This window comes from Helianthus annuus, chromosome 4 (genome assembly GCF_002127325.2).
Source record: "Helianthus annuus cultivar XRQ/B chromosome 4, HanXRQr2.0-SUNRISE, whole genome shotgun sequence".
Taxonomy (NCBI): Eukaryota; Viridiplantae; Streptophyta; class Magnoliopsida; order Asterales; family Asteraceae; genus Helianthus; species Helianthus annuus.
The window spans coordinates 200,218,628-200,234,291 of NC_035436.2; the positions used below are offsets into that span (position 1 = coordinate 200,218,628).

General features: G+C 35.8%; 2 protein-coding genes and 1 long non-coding RNA gene across 3 annotated transcripts; all 3 read right to left on the reverse strand.

Moving 5' to 3' along the window:
- Window positions 1–581: 581 nt before the first annotated feature.
- On the reverse strand, window positions 582–3,287 carry LOC110934176. Its single transcript, XM_022177364.1, has one exon. The coding sequence runs from the start codon at window positions 3,285–3,287 to the stop codon at window positions 582–584; it is 2,706 nt and encodes a 901-aa protein (XP_022033056.1).
- Window positions 3,288–6,394: 3,107 nt separating this feature from the next.
- On the reverse strand, window positions 6,395–10,229 carry LOC118491210. The gene is made up of 9 exons (XM_035988782.1): window positions 9,740–10,229; window positions 9,280–9,543; window positions 8,957–9,167; window positions 8,493–8,602; window positions 8,193–8,392; window positions 7,951–8,054; window positions 7,680–7,867; window positions 6,935–7,134; window positions 6,395–6,757 (listed from the first exon to the last, which is right to left on the reverse strand). Exons 1-9 carry the CDS (start codon window positions 9,999–10,001, stop codon window positions 6,518–6,520), a joined length of 1,779 nt encoding a protein of 592 aa, XP_035844675.1. The 5' UTR covers window positions 10,002–10,229; the 3' UTR covers window positions 6,395–6,517.
- Window positions 10,230–12,360: 2,131 nt separating this feature from the next.
- Window positions 12,361–14,453, reverse strand: LOC118491211. Its single transcript, XR_004890836.1, has 3 exons — window positions 14,292–14,453; window positions 12,946–13,630; window positions 12,361–12,412 (listed from the first exon to the last, which is right to left on the reverse strand). It is a non-coding gene; the product is annotated as an uncharacterized LOC118491211 (long non-coding RNA).
- Window positions 14,454–15,664: the final 1,211 nt, after the last annotated feature.

Genomic DNA, 15,664 nt, shown 5'->3' on the forward strand with positions numbered 1-15,664 from the left:
TCGTGAACACTGGTCTCGAACACAAATGAACGCAAGCGAACACAAACGAACACAAACAAATAAAAAAGAACGCAAACGAACATTTAACTTGAAAATAAAAAAACAAAAATATTGTTATCCTTAAATATTGGATATAAGTAGTTTAGTACAGCCATCAAATCATAAATCAAAACACAAGAAGTCTAATACACCACCAAACGATGAATCAACTTTAACTAACTTAGACATAATTATCCCAAAAAATGTCTTAGCATGTCCAAATTTTAGCTAACTTAGAAAAAAATAGGATTTCAAGTTTTCAATATGTTTAGATAAAAGGTTTATTATTTATTATTTTTTAATATAATCAAACGAACACGGACGAACGTAATCGAACATATTACAGAGCGTTCACGAACGCAGTCGAACGAACGAGACCTATGTTCGTGTTCGTTCGCTAAGCTAACCAAACAAAATTTTTTGTTCGTGTTCGTTCGTTAAGCTAATCGAACGAACATAAACGAACTTCCCGCCGAACGGTTCACGAACTGTTCGCTGAACGTTCGGTTCGTTTACAGCCCTAACATTAAAGCCAGAAAGGCTTAAAAAATTTCCTGTTCTCGAGTAATAACAGGTACTTTCTGGTACAATACGTCGTCTCTAAACCGCTTTGGCAATAAGGATCGACCCGTAAATCGTTGTTGCACGTAAATCACAAGAACACAAAGTATCCCGCCGCAACATATAACAACATCCCACATAGTTGAATAGTAATCCATCCCAGGATTCGCGTATATCTTGTCGTAAAACCAGGAAGAACTATGCGCTCTATAAAGATCATACACATGAGGCAACAAACGAACCAATGTCGACCCGATGTAAAACGAAGGAGCAAGAACCGTACCGTGTGTGTCATAAAACAAACTGAACATAATTTGTGGTATCAAGAATGCATCAAGAACTAACCCTGTGTAAGATTTGAGTGCACCCCAAAAAGTTGTGTTGTCGGATGCTATATGAAAACGTGTTTTCGAGTGAGAATTTTGTAGCAAGTGTGCAAACCAAGCAACGAGACCAATTGCAACGTATAGCGGACATGATATATATAAGACTTTTTTATCGGATACCCAGAGGTTTTTACGGCTCTCGTGATTGTTTCTTGAAGACCAAGTAAGCTGCAGTAAACGAAACTGTAGAAGGAAGGCAACCATTGTAATGACCCGAACCAAAACCTCGTTAACTTCTAGCCATTGATCAGTACCAAGAAACACGTTTTGTTTTCGGTTTGACATAAAAACGGCTTCAAAGTTGAGCAGTAATGGGATCATATGAGCTAAAGTGAGAACAACCAACATGACGACGGATATAAACGGAAGCATGTCGGGATTCCTTTTAACGTGAAACAACTGCAACCCGATGAAAATGCAAGCGAGTGTGTTGGAGATTAGAACCATGGTTATCTCTAGATCCATCCTCCATATCGATTCTCTTGCTTGAGTTGTGGTTACTGAGCTAGAACCGAACTCGATAGGCTCAAAGTAAAGCGGGTCAGCTTTCTCACGGGTGCTTTTAATATTCCCGTGAATCATTCCCGGGTCTTTTGAGTTCAATGGCGAGAAGTTAATGTTGATCACGAGTTCACAGTCTAATGATCTTTTCTTCTGAAATTTCTCATATGACATATGCTTACAACCTATCATACATAGAACACCATTTCTGGTATTATACACACCTTCTGCGGAAATTTCAACCATTTTTGATCCAGGAATTTTACCTCCAAACTCAAATTCGTCACGGGTCTTGAAGCTAATCACGTAACTAACATTGATGTAACCGTTTGTTGAACTATGGTTCCACTGATTTTCAAAAGGCGTATAAAATCTATCACGTATGTACAATGGAGATGCATAACCGTACGCCATTTGACCTTTCTTGTTTCTAACCATCATGTCGAATCTCAAGTTTGGTGATTTCTCATCAGGGTAGGTTCCTTTTTTCCCTTTACTATCGAGATTTTCGCTGCAAAAGTTTTGAACCTTTTCATGTTCTAAATACTCGTAAGAAGTTCCTTTGATTCTCGAGTTCACGTTTGCTGAACTATAAAACGAAACATTACCAAGATTCTTCGTCTCTGTACTCCACATCTTCCCAACAATACTACTTCTACGCTTTAAACTTAAACTCGAAGGAAAACTAAACGCTAACCTAATCGAACACCCTCTAAGAGCCCTTTTATCAAACAGCTGGCACGCAACCAACACAACGCGTTTCTTCTTCTCATCCCACTCCCCTTCCGCAACCAAACTAGTAAGCGGATAAAACGACAAACCTTTACCATAACTCTCGTTCGAAAACTGCAAAACGTACCTCACTTTCCCATCCTCCAAACAATCAACAACCTTTATCGACATAAACCGCGGCAAAATCTCATCACCCACCATTCCAAAACTACACGACGCATCCTCACAATGATACTTATCATAATCCAACTCGAACCTAAGACCCCACGTTATAATCGAACATATCCCACCCCGCACACCGGACAAACCAAGCGAAACATTTTCCATACCATCATCATAAACATCAAAACCACCACTTTCAATCTCTTTACCAATGTAACTAAAATTATACCCCATACCCGAAACACCCAAAACCGACACCGGTTTAAAATAAGCGCCACTTCCAGCAGGCATCATACTCTCCAAAGTACCATTAATCAAACTAGTATCAAGAACAGACGAATTCGGATAATTAAACTTAAAAACAACATTCACAGAACGTAATAAACTTACAGATCCTGAACCCACCATACATATATTCCCTGTATACATATCCCAAAACCCTAACAGCCGGAACTCAGCTCCGGCGTGCCTACGTGGCTCAAACCGCGGTGGCCGGACCTTAACAAGCCGGAGATTCCGGCGATGAACATCGCCGGAAAAATAACTAACAATGTCCGGTCCAATTAGGTTAAGAACCGCATTAATCTTAATAGTATTATTCGAATTCGTGTGGTAGGCTTTTAGGGTTGTAAACGATGCGATTTGAGATGAAATTGGGTTGAAATTGAATTGGGGGTTTTGAAACCCTAAGCTGTATACTGCTTTATCTAGCCGGAGAAAATTGTTGTTAGAATATTGGGTTTCGGTTGATTGGTGTTCTTCAACGACGTCGTTGCAGTATTTGGAGTAGGAAAGTTGGGAGATTTGGTGTGGAATTGAGGTTGATTTTGTGATGAAAAGAGTGGAAATTACAAGGAGGTGAAGGAGATTGAAAGGGGGGAATGGAACCCTAATTCTTGGTTCCATTGAAATCCAGATTTGTGGAATCTCTACATTCTCTTTCTAAATCTATATGTCTGTTTCTCTCTCTATACGTATATTTTCTCTCACTAAATATAATGTATCATCAACCAGAAGCTTTGTTTGACCGACAAATTTATGGTTTCAGAGTTATGGATCTTTGGTTAATCGATTTAACTTTAACTGAAACCAAACCAAACCAACCAAACCAAACGTGTAATGTTAAGTTTGTATATTTACAGTTATGAAGCTTTGGTTAACTGATTTAACCGAAATCAAATCTGTTGGAAGTTTAGTGTGAATGAAAGTCTCAAGTTGGTAATTCACTTTGTCCCACATCGGTGTGGGAGTGAAAAGATAGGCTATATATAAGGAGAAACCTTAATGAAGCCTTTGAAGTCTTATGACATGTTTTACCACAAGTCCTACCCGCGTGCACGCAGGGGGGGTGCAAAAAATGGAACCGGATTTAGTTGAACTCGTGTACGCCCGCACGTCCTGCGGACACGAATGCAGCTCCGAAAACCCGGGCTCGCGGGAGACAGTTTTTGCACTCGAGACTGACTAATAATGGGTCTTTAACTGAAATGATTTTCAGTTTTAATGAGAACCATTATACTATTCAGTTTCGAAACCGCTGAGCCATTATGTGAGTTAATTCTCTGCAATGATGAGGCATAAGTTTTGAAACCGACTAGCTTTAATTCTCTGCAATGATGAGGCCAGAATCAGTTATGATCTGTGCCTATAAAACTCAGTGCAGACCAACACAGTAACACACACCGAAATACAATCTCTTCTCTCGATCTCTCTGCAGCATTCTCCGGTTTATTTTTCAGGCAAGTGTTCAAGTCCGGCAGCGCTCGGTGCTGTTTCGAACCGGCGTACCCTGGGAACAGACGGCGAATCTGTTTAAGGGAATTGTGTCAAACACAAGCCCGGTTAAATCGTTTACTGTTTCTTTTATACTTCTATTTGCAATCTTCTCTAACCGCTGTTCTCATCAGTGGTTCTGTTTCAACTTGCCACTGCTTCAAACAGACAGTGGTTGATCAGCGGTTAGACTGATCAGTGCTTAAACTGATCAGTAGTTAAGTTCATCAGTGGTTAGTCAAACTGATCAGTAATTTATCAAACTGATCAGTGGTTTCTAATCAGTGGTTTCTAATCAGTGGATACAAAACAGTGGTTATTTTTCTAACAAAATCAAACATGTAATGTTAAGTTTGTATAATAAATTTATGTTTTACAGTTATGAAGCTTTGGTTAACTGATTTAACTGAAACCAAACCAAACGTGTAATGTTAAGTTTGTATAATAAATTTATGTTTTACAGTTATGAAGCTTTGGTTAACTGATTTAAATGAAACCAAACCAAACGTGTAATATTAAGTTTGTATAATGAATTAATGTTGCAGTTATGAAGCTTTGGTTAACTGATTTAACCGAAACCAAACCAAACGTGTAATGTTAAGTTTGTATAATAAATTTATGTTTTACCGTTATGAAGCTTTGGTTAACTAATTTAACCGAAACCAAACCAAACGTGTAATGTTAAGTTTGTATAATGAATTTATGTTACAGTTATGAAGCTTTGGTTAACTGATTTAACCGAAACCAAACCAAACATGTAATTTTAAGTTTGTATAATGAATTTATGTTTTACAGTAATCATGTAGAGGTTTTTTACTAAGATTAAATTAGGTTAGTGACAAAATGATCTTGATGTAGATATGCCTGAATTTGATGAAGATTGAGGTGTTATGGTCGTATAAGTATTTTGTATAACACTAAGTGCATAACTAATAGATTTAAGACAAAATTGCAGAAAACAACCTTTATGTTTGCCTCAAACTGCACCTTATACCTTTCACTATGAAATTGGCAAAAACCAACCTTTATATTCATATTTTGTTACATTTTATAACCTTTACAACTAACGTCGTCCAAAAACTCAATTAAGTTACCTCACATGCTTTGCATGTGAGGGTATTATAGTCTTTACACGAGTCTTTTATTTAATATATATATATATATATATATATATATATATATATATATATATATATATATATATATATATATATATATATATATATATATATATATATATATATATATATATATAGGATAAGGATCATGTGAGAAGTAGTAGGCTAATTGAGAAACTTGAGAAACATTCTGGACCACACATTTTCTTTAAGCTTTTCGTAATATACACATATGTATAGTTTAAAATTGACTATATACATATGTGTATAATTCAATATACATATATGTATATAGTCAATTTTAAACTATACATATGTGTATATTACGAAAAGCTTAGAAAAATGTGTGGTCCAGAATGCTTCTCAAGTTTCTCATATAGGGTGGACTTCTCTTAGGATCCCTACCCATATATATATATATATATATATATATATATATATATATATATATATATATATATATATATATATATATATATATATATTTAAACCAAAGTCAACCTTTTCTCCCTCCACTAGATTCAAACCACCATCACTGCCACAAGCATATTTATCACCACCGCTGCAACCACAAATCTCCATCGTATCACCTACCATTCACCACCCACAACCCACACCGTCATTGCTACCCTCTTCCGCCACACACCACCACCAAAACACCACAATTCTATCAATGAGAATCATTTTATACCTTTCACTATGAAATCGGCCAAAAATACCTTTATGTTTCACTATGAGAGCGAAGCTATTAGTCGGGTCTAGGAGGGTGGGATGTAGGCAAACCTTACCTCCATCTCAAGGGATAGAGAGGTTGTTTCCACTCAAAAACTCTAAAATGCCAGAATAGCTAGCTAAGAAGAACAGGACATTTACTAAAGCGTATAACATGGAGAAATACCACATCAATAGACACAAACACGCGATAACATGCAAAGACCACCCAAAAAATACCAAGAAACTAAGCTAGTAAGGTAATAGTAAAAATTATCCAAAAATGATATCATCTATATAACAGAAAATTGAAATCTCTACTACAACAAAATGGGAGAAAAATTATGGATGATAAACTGATTATTGTAATTTGTCAAAATTGTATATACAACAAAACAAGGGTAACCAACAAATCTAAATGAAAATGACATATACTGAATGCCCATCAGGAACAAATTTTCCTAACCAAAAAAAAAAAAAAAGAATTTTCTAAAAAATGATGTTAAGAATGATTTCTTTTGCCTAAATTCAATTTCAACTTCGATTAATGGCGTTTCTTGAGCCCGCAGCAATTTTTCTGTGCCCTCTGGAACTCGACCTTTTGTCTCTTCGGCGTCTTTTTGATGGTGTCTTTTTTGCATTACTTACATTGGATTCTGTAGAATTTTTTGGTGGTTTTTCGACGATGATCCCGGACTGAGAGTTGACAACGACAGTTGTACCAGTAACAGGTGGTGGTGGGGCCCAGTTTTCCAGAACATCTCTATGGTATCCCTGTTAGGAGGTAGAGACAACAGTCAAATAAACCTATTTACAAATGCTTAGAACAGAAACATGTTAATGTCAAATTTGAAATACTGTCCATATCATTTGGAAATCATCGGTTTGACTTTACAAAGTCAACATGCAAATTTACGAAACAAAGTGACAAGAATGGTGATAACTCGATACCTGAAGTACGAAATTGCGTCTTTCACAGTCCCAAAACATGTTAACGGTCCAATTAGTCTTTGACCTGATCTTGTCCCGTACGGTGGAAAAACTAATTTGATCTCTTGAAGTAAAGCGGTCAACTTCATTAAACCAAAGACATGTAAAAAGATTGGATATTGGATTGTGTTCTCTTATTACCACACAACCTTCCGGAACATCTGCAATAATTCATCCATATTACATTATCAGAATTATTTCGACTTAATCAGGCTCATAAACAGTTCATGCACATATCCAAACATGGTCTAAAAAATACATATTTTTTTAGAGTGAATTTCAAGGATTGTCCTTTATCTTTATACCCATTTTCAGGCGCTGTCCTTTATGTTCAAAATTGACGAGTTTTGTCCTTTATGTTTTCATATCATACACGTTTTGTCCTTTAGGCCTAACCCAGTTAGTTTTTTTAGTTAAATTTTGTCATGTGCAAATTCAAAGGTAAGTTCAACGGCAGATTTACAGCTCAAAGCTTCTGCAACCTTTGAATTGACAAAAATGCCCTCATGTGCAAAGCATATGACCAAATTTAACTGAAAAAAACTAACTGGGTTAGGCCTAAAGGACAAAACGTGTATGATATGAAAACATAAAGGACAAAACTCGTCAATTTTGAACATAAAGGACAGCGCCTGAGAATTGGTATAAAGATAAAGGACAATCCTTGAAATTCACTCTTTTTTTTTAAATATACAAAATGTCCTACCACTTTTAATAGGAAGCTTGGCTGAAGAATAGTGGGTCAAACCCTCTTTTTTATAAAAGTCAATCTGGAAGTCAATGGAGGCATTGTCGTACTTTGCAGCCACCTTATTAGCTTCGGCTTCTAGAAACACGTCAAAACGCTTATAATGCCTTGAAATTGCAAAACTGGCATTCTCTCTCCACAAAAACCTGAAAGCAATACGAGTATACTTTTTTCTATTCGATATAAAACAGTAAAACACTATAACATTGCAGTAAAAGGTAAATAATACCTTTCAAGAATTTGATACGGGTCAACAACAAGCTTAAGTTTCCCATCCAACCATATAGAATACCGAGCATTCGGAAAAAGCCTATGTGGTAAAAGTTTTGGAACCTGCGATATGTTGTCACATTTGGAACTAATTTAGTTATCTGACTAATAGTCAACGCTTGTTTTCAACTGTATTTGGTCAAATGTTGCAAAGAACAGAGTGAACGTACGAAAAGTTCCATTTGAAATAGTTTATTTTACCTTCCCGTTACGCCTTGGGTCTGTGTACGGCAAATTATAGATTGTAACAACTTTCCACAAGCCTACCGTCTTGCTATCGTCCAGCTTACCCGAAGTCCTCATAAACTTTTCTGTTTCTTCGTCAATAAACATGAAAAAGCAGACACTTTTCTTTGAAGTTTCGCTGATATTCGTCGGTTCTTGAATCAAATCATAAGCTCCTGTAAAATTTATTAGAATTCCCCATGATTCAAACGTGTGTATGTACGTATACATATAAATACATACGTAAATAAGTATGATAATGATGTAGAAAAATACCAAATATCGCAGATGAAACCACGACTCCATTGCACTGATCCATCTGAAGAAGATCTGAATCGTTAATGTTGAATCCTGACTTGCGTCCGGGCCTATCTCCTCTGACAAAGCTTTTAGCATAATTATGCACCAACCGGAAATTGATTAGTGACTACAAGACATATCCAAATTAAAACAATTTATAATTAACGGGTGTTTGGATTTGAGTATCGGAACTGATTATCTCATTATCGTCATTAATGTTTGGAACAACAGATTCTGTGTATGATTATTCAGCAAATATTTACAGTTTTATCGATTATTTTGTATATGCCAAACACTCGGAGTATGAATATGTGGATATTACAACTAACTATCTTCTACAACCGGTTATATTCGATAAAATATAATCAGTTTCGAAACGCAAACGCACATCGAAACACCCTCTAACTGACGAATGAATCTAAAGAAAATCATAATCATACCCACAATGCACAGCCATTGATTCTCTTATGTCATAAGATTCATATCTCTGCTTTAAAGAAGGATATCCACCAAAATCTGACCCGCCAAATTCACTTTTAATAAAACTCTCATCGTGAATGTAAGTTAGATTATGAAGCACAGGCGAATACGACGGTAATGTTGGCATCAATGCAATACAATCTTCCACAGGCAGGTAACACACCGGACACGCTACAACATTAAAAAAAATCACAAATCAGTAAAAAATATGTTTTCAAGATGAAAAAAAGAAAACGAAAACTAGTTTATATTTTACAGTAAAATAATAGTGATTTAAGCTTACGACGAGGGCCCGTTTTTTTCTTGTCTGCCGGCGGAGGTGGCATTCGGAAATTCTCACAAGGATTTCCCGGAGGAAGCGTGTACCCTGTGAAATACGCAGGCGGTGGAGGCGCGGCGTGTGATACAACTCGCTTATCGTCATACAACGTGATCCTCATTTGATCGTTCATCGTAGCGGAAGTTATCTCCTGGTCTTTTCTTTCGTCAACACTCGGTGAATCTCCAGAAAGTTTTATAGGTAAAGGATTCGTCTGGTTAATCTCGCCTTCAAAATTGTCCAAAGATAAACTAATCATCCATTCATTCATCACCATTATATGTTTATAAACAATTAATTATAAAAGTATTAAAATCTTGTTCTGATTAAAACACAAACTAATCATCATCAAACAATTAGCTTAAACTAATAAACATCAAGAGAAAATGCATTAAAAAGAAGAGAAAAAGAAAGTGAAAAGAACCTTTGGCAATATAAAGTATCCACAACATAGCAGCAAAAGAAGCAAGAGATAAGAGCAGCATTCCCACCTTCTTACGAGGAACGAATTTGAAGATCCAAATGAACCCATTATCTTTCTCTTTATTAGCAAACATCTTGGACCCTTTTTTATTGGAAATGAATCCTAATCCTAACCCTAACTGATTCTGTTGTAAACTACCATTACTTGATGATCGTACCACTAACGAACCTAAACTCCCAACTCGCGATGACCCATTCGTCATTATTAATCCCAATTTTTTATTCGCCTAAATGGGTTCCGATCATTCAATGCGAATAGAAGAGAATTGGAAATGTGGGTTTGGTTTCTGGAGGCGATTTAGGTTAGGTTTTGTGGGAATTTGAAATGGGTTGGGGAGTAACAGTGTGGTTGTGGAGAATTGGAGAAGAAGATGAAGGTGAAGATGGAGAATGGAAAGACAGAGTTCCATTAGAGCATTTTTTTAAGCTTTTTTCTGTTATTTTATGCTTCATTTATCTCATGTCACATTGTCAACTTTTTTTTTTTTTTTTTTTTTTTGAGTTAATTGCTCGGATGGTCCCTGTGGTTTTAAGTTTTTTCACGTTTAGTCCCCATCTTTTGAAAATAGCAGGTATGCTCCCTATGGTTTGTCATTTTGTTACTCGGATAGTCCCTGAGTAGATGTCAGTTAGTTTAGAAATAACATGTATGGTCCCTATGATTTGTCATTTTGTTACTCGGATAGTCCCCAGAATAAATGTTTGGGGACCATCCGAGTAACAAAATGACAAACCATAGGGAGCATAAATGTTATTTTCAAAAGGTGAGGACTAAATGTGAAAAAACGTTAAACCACAGGGACCATCCGGGCAATTAACTCTTTTTTTTTTTTTGTTAAAAGTGGTGAGTATGTAAAGTTATGAACTTTTGTTTTCTTTGTTACGGGTGGGAAACTCGTATGTTGTGACAGAGTCAATAAGTTATAGTGTTGTATTCGTTTTTTTGTTTATCAATTGTTTCGGATTTTGTTAGTTGTGAATTGTTTAAAAGAATTAGTAATATCATGAGTTATGCTTATTTTTTTGGTTTAATTTTATTGTTTAAAAATCAAAATTATTGAATTAAATAACAAATTATGTCATAAATACCAAAGTTATTAAATGCCTTTGTTTAAATGCAAAAATTGCATTAAATAATCAAATTATGTCATAAATACTAAATTTATTAAATACCAAAAAATGTCCCTATTGGTTATCTTAAAATTAAGTGAAATGCCAATTTTGCATTAAAGAGTTAAATTAAAAAGTAGCATAGATAGGGTGTTTACAATGATTACATGGTAACATGGTTGAGACATTCTAGTTTTTCCAAAGAAGCGTGGGTTCGAGTCTCACTCATTGCACTTTAGGTGAGGACCCTCAACTAGCTTGGTGGTATTGTGGGGTTTTCTCCAGTTGAGCGTCGTGTCACTCTCTGTTTCAGTGTGGGCCCTGTTATAATGAACGACTGTCTGGCCTTAGTGGGACTGAGTTTCCAATAGGGAAGTGCGATAAGTCGATATATATAATTTGCCGTTCAAAATAGAAGATAGGGTATTTACTAAATCGGGTCATATGGAGCGCGGCATGGTTTCTGGCATGGAGGCTTCAACCATGCCCGCACACTGGCACGTGCTTGGCGTGGTGGTATTGGCGCTGGATTCTTCACCGGCATGGTGAAGAATATGATGATGAAGTGTGAAGCTTTGATTGGATGGTGGGTTTTTTTGGATGATTTTCTTTTTTTTATTAAATATAAAATAATAATAAACCTAGTGTATGTCACGTGTCACTCCACGGTCCATCTCACCCCGCCCTTTTTGGCATCACGTCACTTTTCTGATAGTTGCTAACATGGTTGTCACATGGCGCTTCACACCCCCTTTTCATACCCTTCCACTCTATGTAGTATAAGGGAGATATGAAAAAATCAAGGGTTAAATTATAATACATATTCGGGTTTAGGATTGCGAACAAAATCCATACACACTAGTGTCAACCATGGAATGTGATGGTTCCCTTGGGGTAAATTTAACTAACGATGTAAACCTATCATATTATTTAATATAAAAGGTTTGAAATTCAAGAAGTTATCAATGCACGTATTAGATGCATGAACATAGCGTTGAATGATCCTATGGTCGTATGCAAGGAAAGTACCAACTAATACACTAACTTGATGTGATCATGGACTAGGTAATGTATATCGGGAGGCATTCATCTACACTATAGTGAATACATTATTTAATTAACAATATTATAGTTTAGAGTTAAATACCATTTTAGTCCATGTGGTTTGGTCTATTTTGTCAGTTTAGTCCAAAGGTTTGAAACGTTGCCATTTTAGTTCAAATAGTTTCAAACGTAGTCATTTTAGTGTAACACCCATGTTATAATTTTAAAGGTTTTCGTATAAATAACGAAAACAAACATGAAATTACGATTAAGTATTCTTAGAAAATACGAGTAATCTAAAACTTTTACAACTTAAAAGTTTTCAACGTAATATAAATAAGTTCGTCGTTTAAAAGATATGACGTAACGCCGTGCGGAAGCTTTAATCCCGAGTGTTAGATTTTATTGTGTTCGGTTCCTCATCGAGTTTGATCTTCATCCGGGCACTCTTGGCATTCACCTATGATCAAAACCGTTAAAATCATTAGTTTTGACGTTGTTATATAATAATATAATCCCAATGCTTAATGCCACATTAGAAATAACAAAAATGTAAAAGTGATTCTGAATCCACCGTAATTTACGGTATCACCGTAATTTACGGTGAGACCTGGGAATGTCTGGTCACCGTAAACCAGGAGATTTGCTCCGTAAACCATATCACAACCACCGTAAATTACGGTTCTACCGTAATTTACGGTAGTACCTGGAATGTCAGGTTTTGTTTTGTTTGATCATTACTCCAAGACCCGACTCTCGGTTTTCAGTTTTCTATGATACTAATTCATTAAAACCTCGTATTTCTAATATGTCATAAAATATTCAAAATCAACCATCAAACCATCATAATCCGAAACAATAACCATGCCTTACTTGATTATTCGACCCGTTTGGCTCGTCTACGGAATTCCTTCCTTTTTGACGACTACCAACGAGTTCTAACCATCTTTTGACCAAAATCGCACGTTTAACTATAATCTAATAAATGCGTACCTGGCTCGAGTCAACATATAGACCCGTTTTGTACCTTTCTTTTATTAGCCGCTACTTTATAGCGACGCAATAATCCACATCCCGTTCACTCCTGTGAACATTTAACTTAACAACCAAACATTAGTCGATATTGTCAAATGGTGTCATCACCACCATTTGACCCATTTGGTATTTAAGACCAAACATTTATACTTATGTCAAAACATGGCTTTTAATATCCCATTCACACATCCGACCCATTTCAAGTTTTAACTACAAGACCATTCTTCTTACGTATTTAACTCGTTATGGCTTACACCATGGGTATCCTTTTAATCCCAACTTACATATAGTCAACATGTGACTAATTTACCCTTTTTCCCATTACTAGTTTCGCTATAAGGTAACCTTAAAGAAATCTTATAAATTCTTAGTCGATTCACGACTAAATTACCCTTTTGTCCATTTTACCATTAACCATGGTTTTGATCATTTTTTTATTCGTTCCGACTCATATCGCTTAGTGTCGGAACTTCAATTTCGAATGTAATCGGTTGTCACATTTATCATCTATAAAATACATACGTTTACGACAAATGGGTGTAAGCTTTACTTACCTCGCATCCATGCCATGCTTTTCCTTCCGTTCTTGATCCGTTTGACCCGCTTCATCCACAAGCTCCCACCTAGCTTGTCAAGCGTCAAACTATTGTCATCATTTACAAGGCGGTTAAGTTAGTCATTAAAAATCACGACTATTTCACCTCACTTATTTCCTATGTCGAAGCTATTATTCGACTTCATGATTAGTTAACTTAGTTTATCAAGGTTAACTACTTTCAATCACATGGTTTACAACATTAAGTCTAAATCAACATGATTATTAGAACTCTTCTTGTTTCGTATTTCATTTAACTAGTCATACTATTCAAATAAGCGTTTCGTTCTAAATTTCAACATTTGGCTTTCTCCTTGGCATTTTATCAAACACCTAAAGTGCATAGTTTTTACATATTTACTAACTAGTTCATAACTAGTTATTTTCACCAAAATTTACATCAAAATCAACCCTCCATGTCTAGTGTTCATGAATTACACCTAGTACTAGTATCATAACATCAAATATTCATCAATTTACACTCTAATTCAAGTGTTCATCATAATATGCAAAACCCACTTGGCTCATACTTGGGTAATTGGCTAATCACTAATTTGTGGCACAATTCTAAAAGTTTGCATCTAGGGTTTGTCTCTAAACATCAGTTTGCTTCAAATTTCACCAATACAACAATCATGCATGCTCAATTTTTGATTTTCTCAATTAACCTAAAACTGAACATGAATCAAAATACCAAAATTTTACATACCTTTTGATCCCCGCAACGAGGTGATCACTAATCCGTGTTTGAAACTTGATTTAGAGCAGATTAAGGGCTCCAATTTGTGAGCTTTAGGTGAAATCTAGGGTTTGGAAGGTGGGTGTCGCCCCTGGGTTCTTCTCTGGTCGACCAGGGAGTAGTTTTGGGGTGTTTGGCTTTTGTTTTTACTAAACTTGTAATTTAAGTTTAGTTTTTGACAATAATAGCCCCTCACTTTGGTTTAACATAAGGTTTTGTTAGTTTAACCCCATCTCCCATCCTTTTAATAAATATTACACATTTTTTTTAAGTCATAATATTCAGCGGGTAAATTTTACCACTAACGGTATTTTACCCGTTTTTACTATTAACGAGGTTTGATTACCAAACCCGTTTTCGGGGTGTTACATTTAGTCCATTGGGTTAACTGCATTCATTTATTCTATTAACTAGAAGGCTATTTCGGTCATTTTTTATGTAATTCTGTTATCTCGAACGACAATTCGAGCATATAAAATGATCGGAATACCCTTCTAGCTAACAGAAAAAATGGACGGAGTTAACCCAGTTGACTAAATGGCAACGCTTGAAACTATTTGGACTAAAATGATAACGTTTCAAACCTTTGGACTAAACTGGCAAAATGACCCAAACCACAGGGACTAAAATGGCGTTTAACTCTATAGTTTATTACCCTATAAAGTCCCCCTCCAAAGTGAATGTAAGAATTCGTTACACCCGCATTCATTACTCTTACATGGGAGTTTGGTCATGAGGTCTAACTATCGTGGAGAGGCAACTGTCTTGATTAAGCACTCCAACATGACCTTGTTTACAACATTTTAATACAATTCCGGAGACTTGCATCATGTTGAACTAGGGGACATTAGGGTAACCATCATCCGACCCACTGTTGTATCGAACGACAATGAAAACTTTACATCGAAGCTCTAGCCATCAACATCCAAACTATTGTTTGTCTTGGGATAACTAAATGACATGTATGAAATTCGTTACTAAAAAAAGAGAAAAAAAAAAAGACAAATGCGTTAACATAACATTTAATGGTAAAGTGTTCGTACTAAGTTAAAGTATCAACTCGTGGCATTAGCTGACATAACTGTTTAGAAGGGTATTGCATGTGACGAGGCATTATTCATTGCTACATTAAAGAAATTAATTAGTGAGGAGTATAAGAGGAATGTCTATTATCAACCTATATATACGCTCCTCAATATTAGGGAAGGTACCATATTCATCATACACGCTTACACACATTCAATATTAGTTGTCTATTTAAAATTACTCTCAAGTCATAGTTTGATCATGAGACCTAACCCCTATGATAAGACTAATGGTATTTTCAATGACAATCTTGTAAA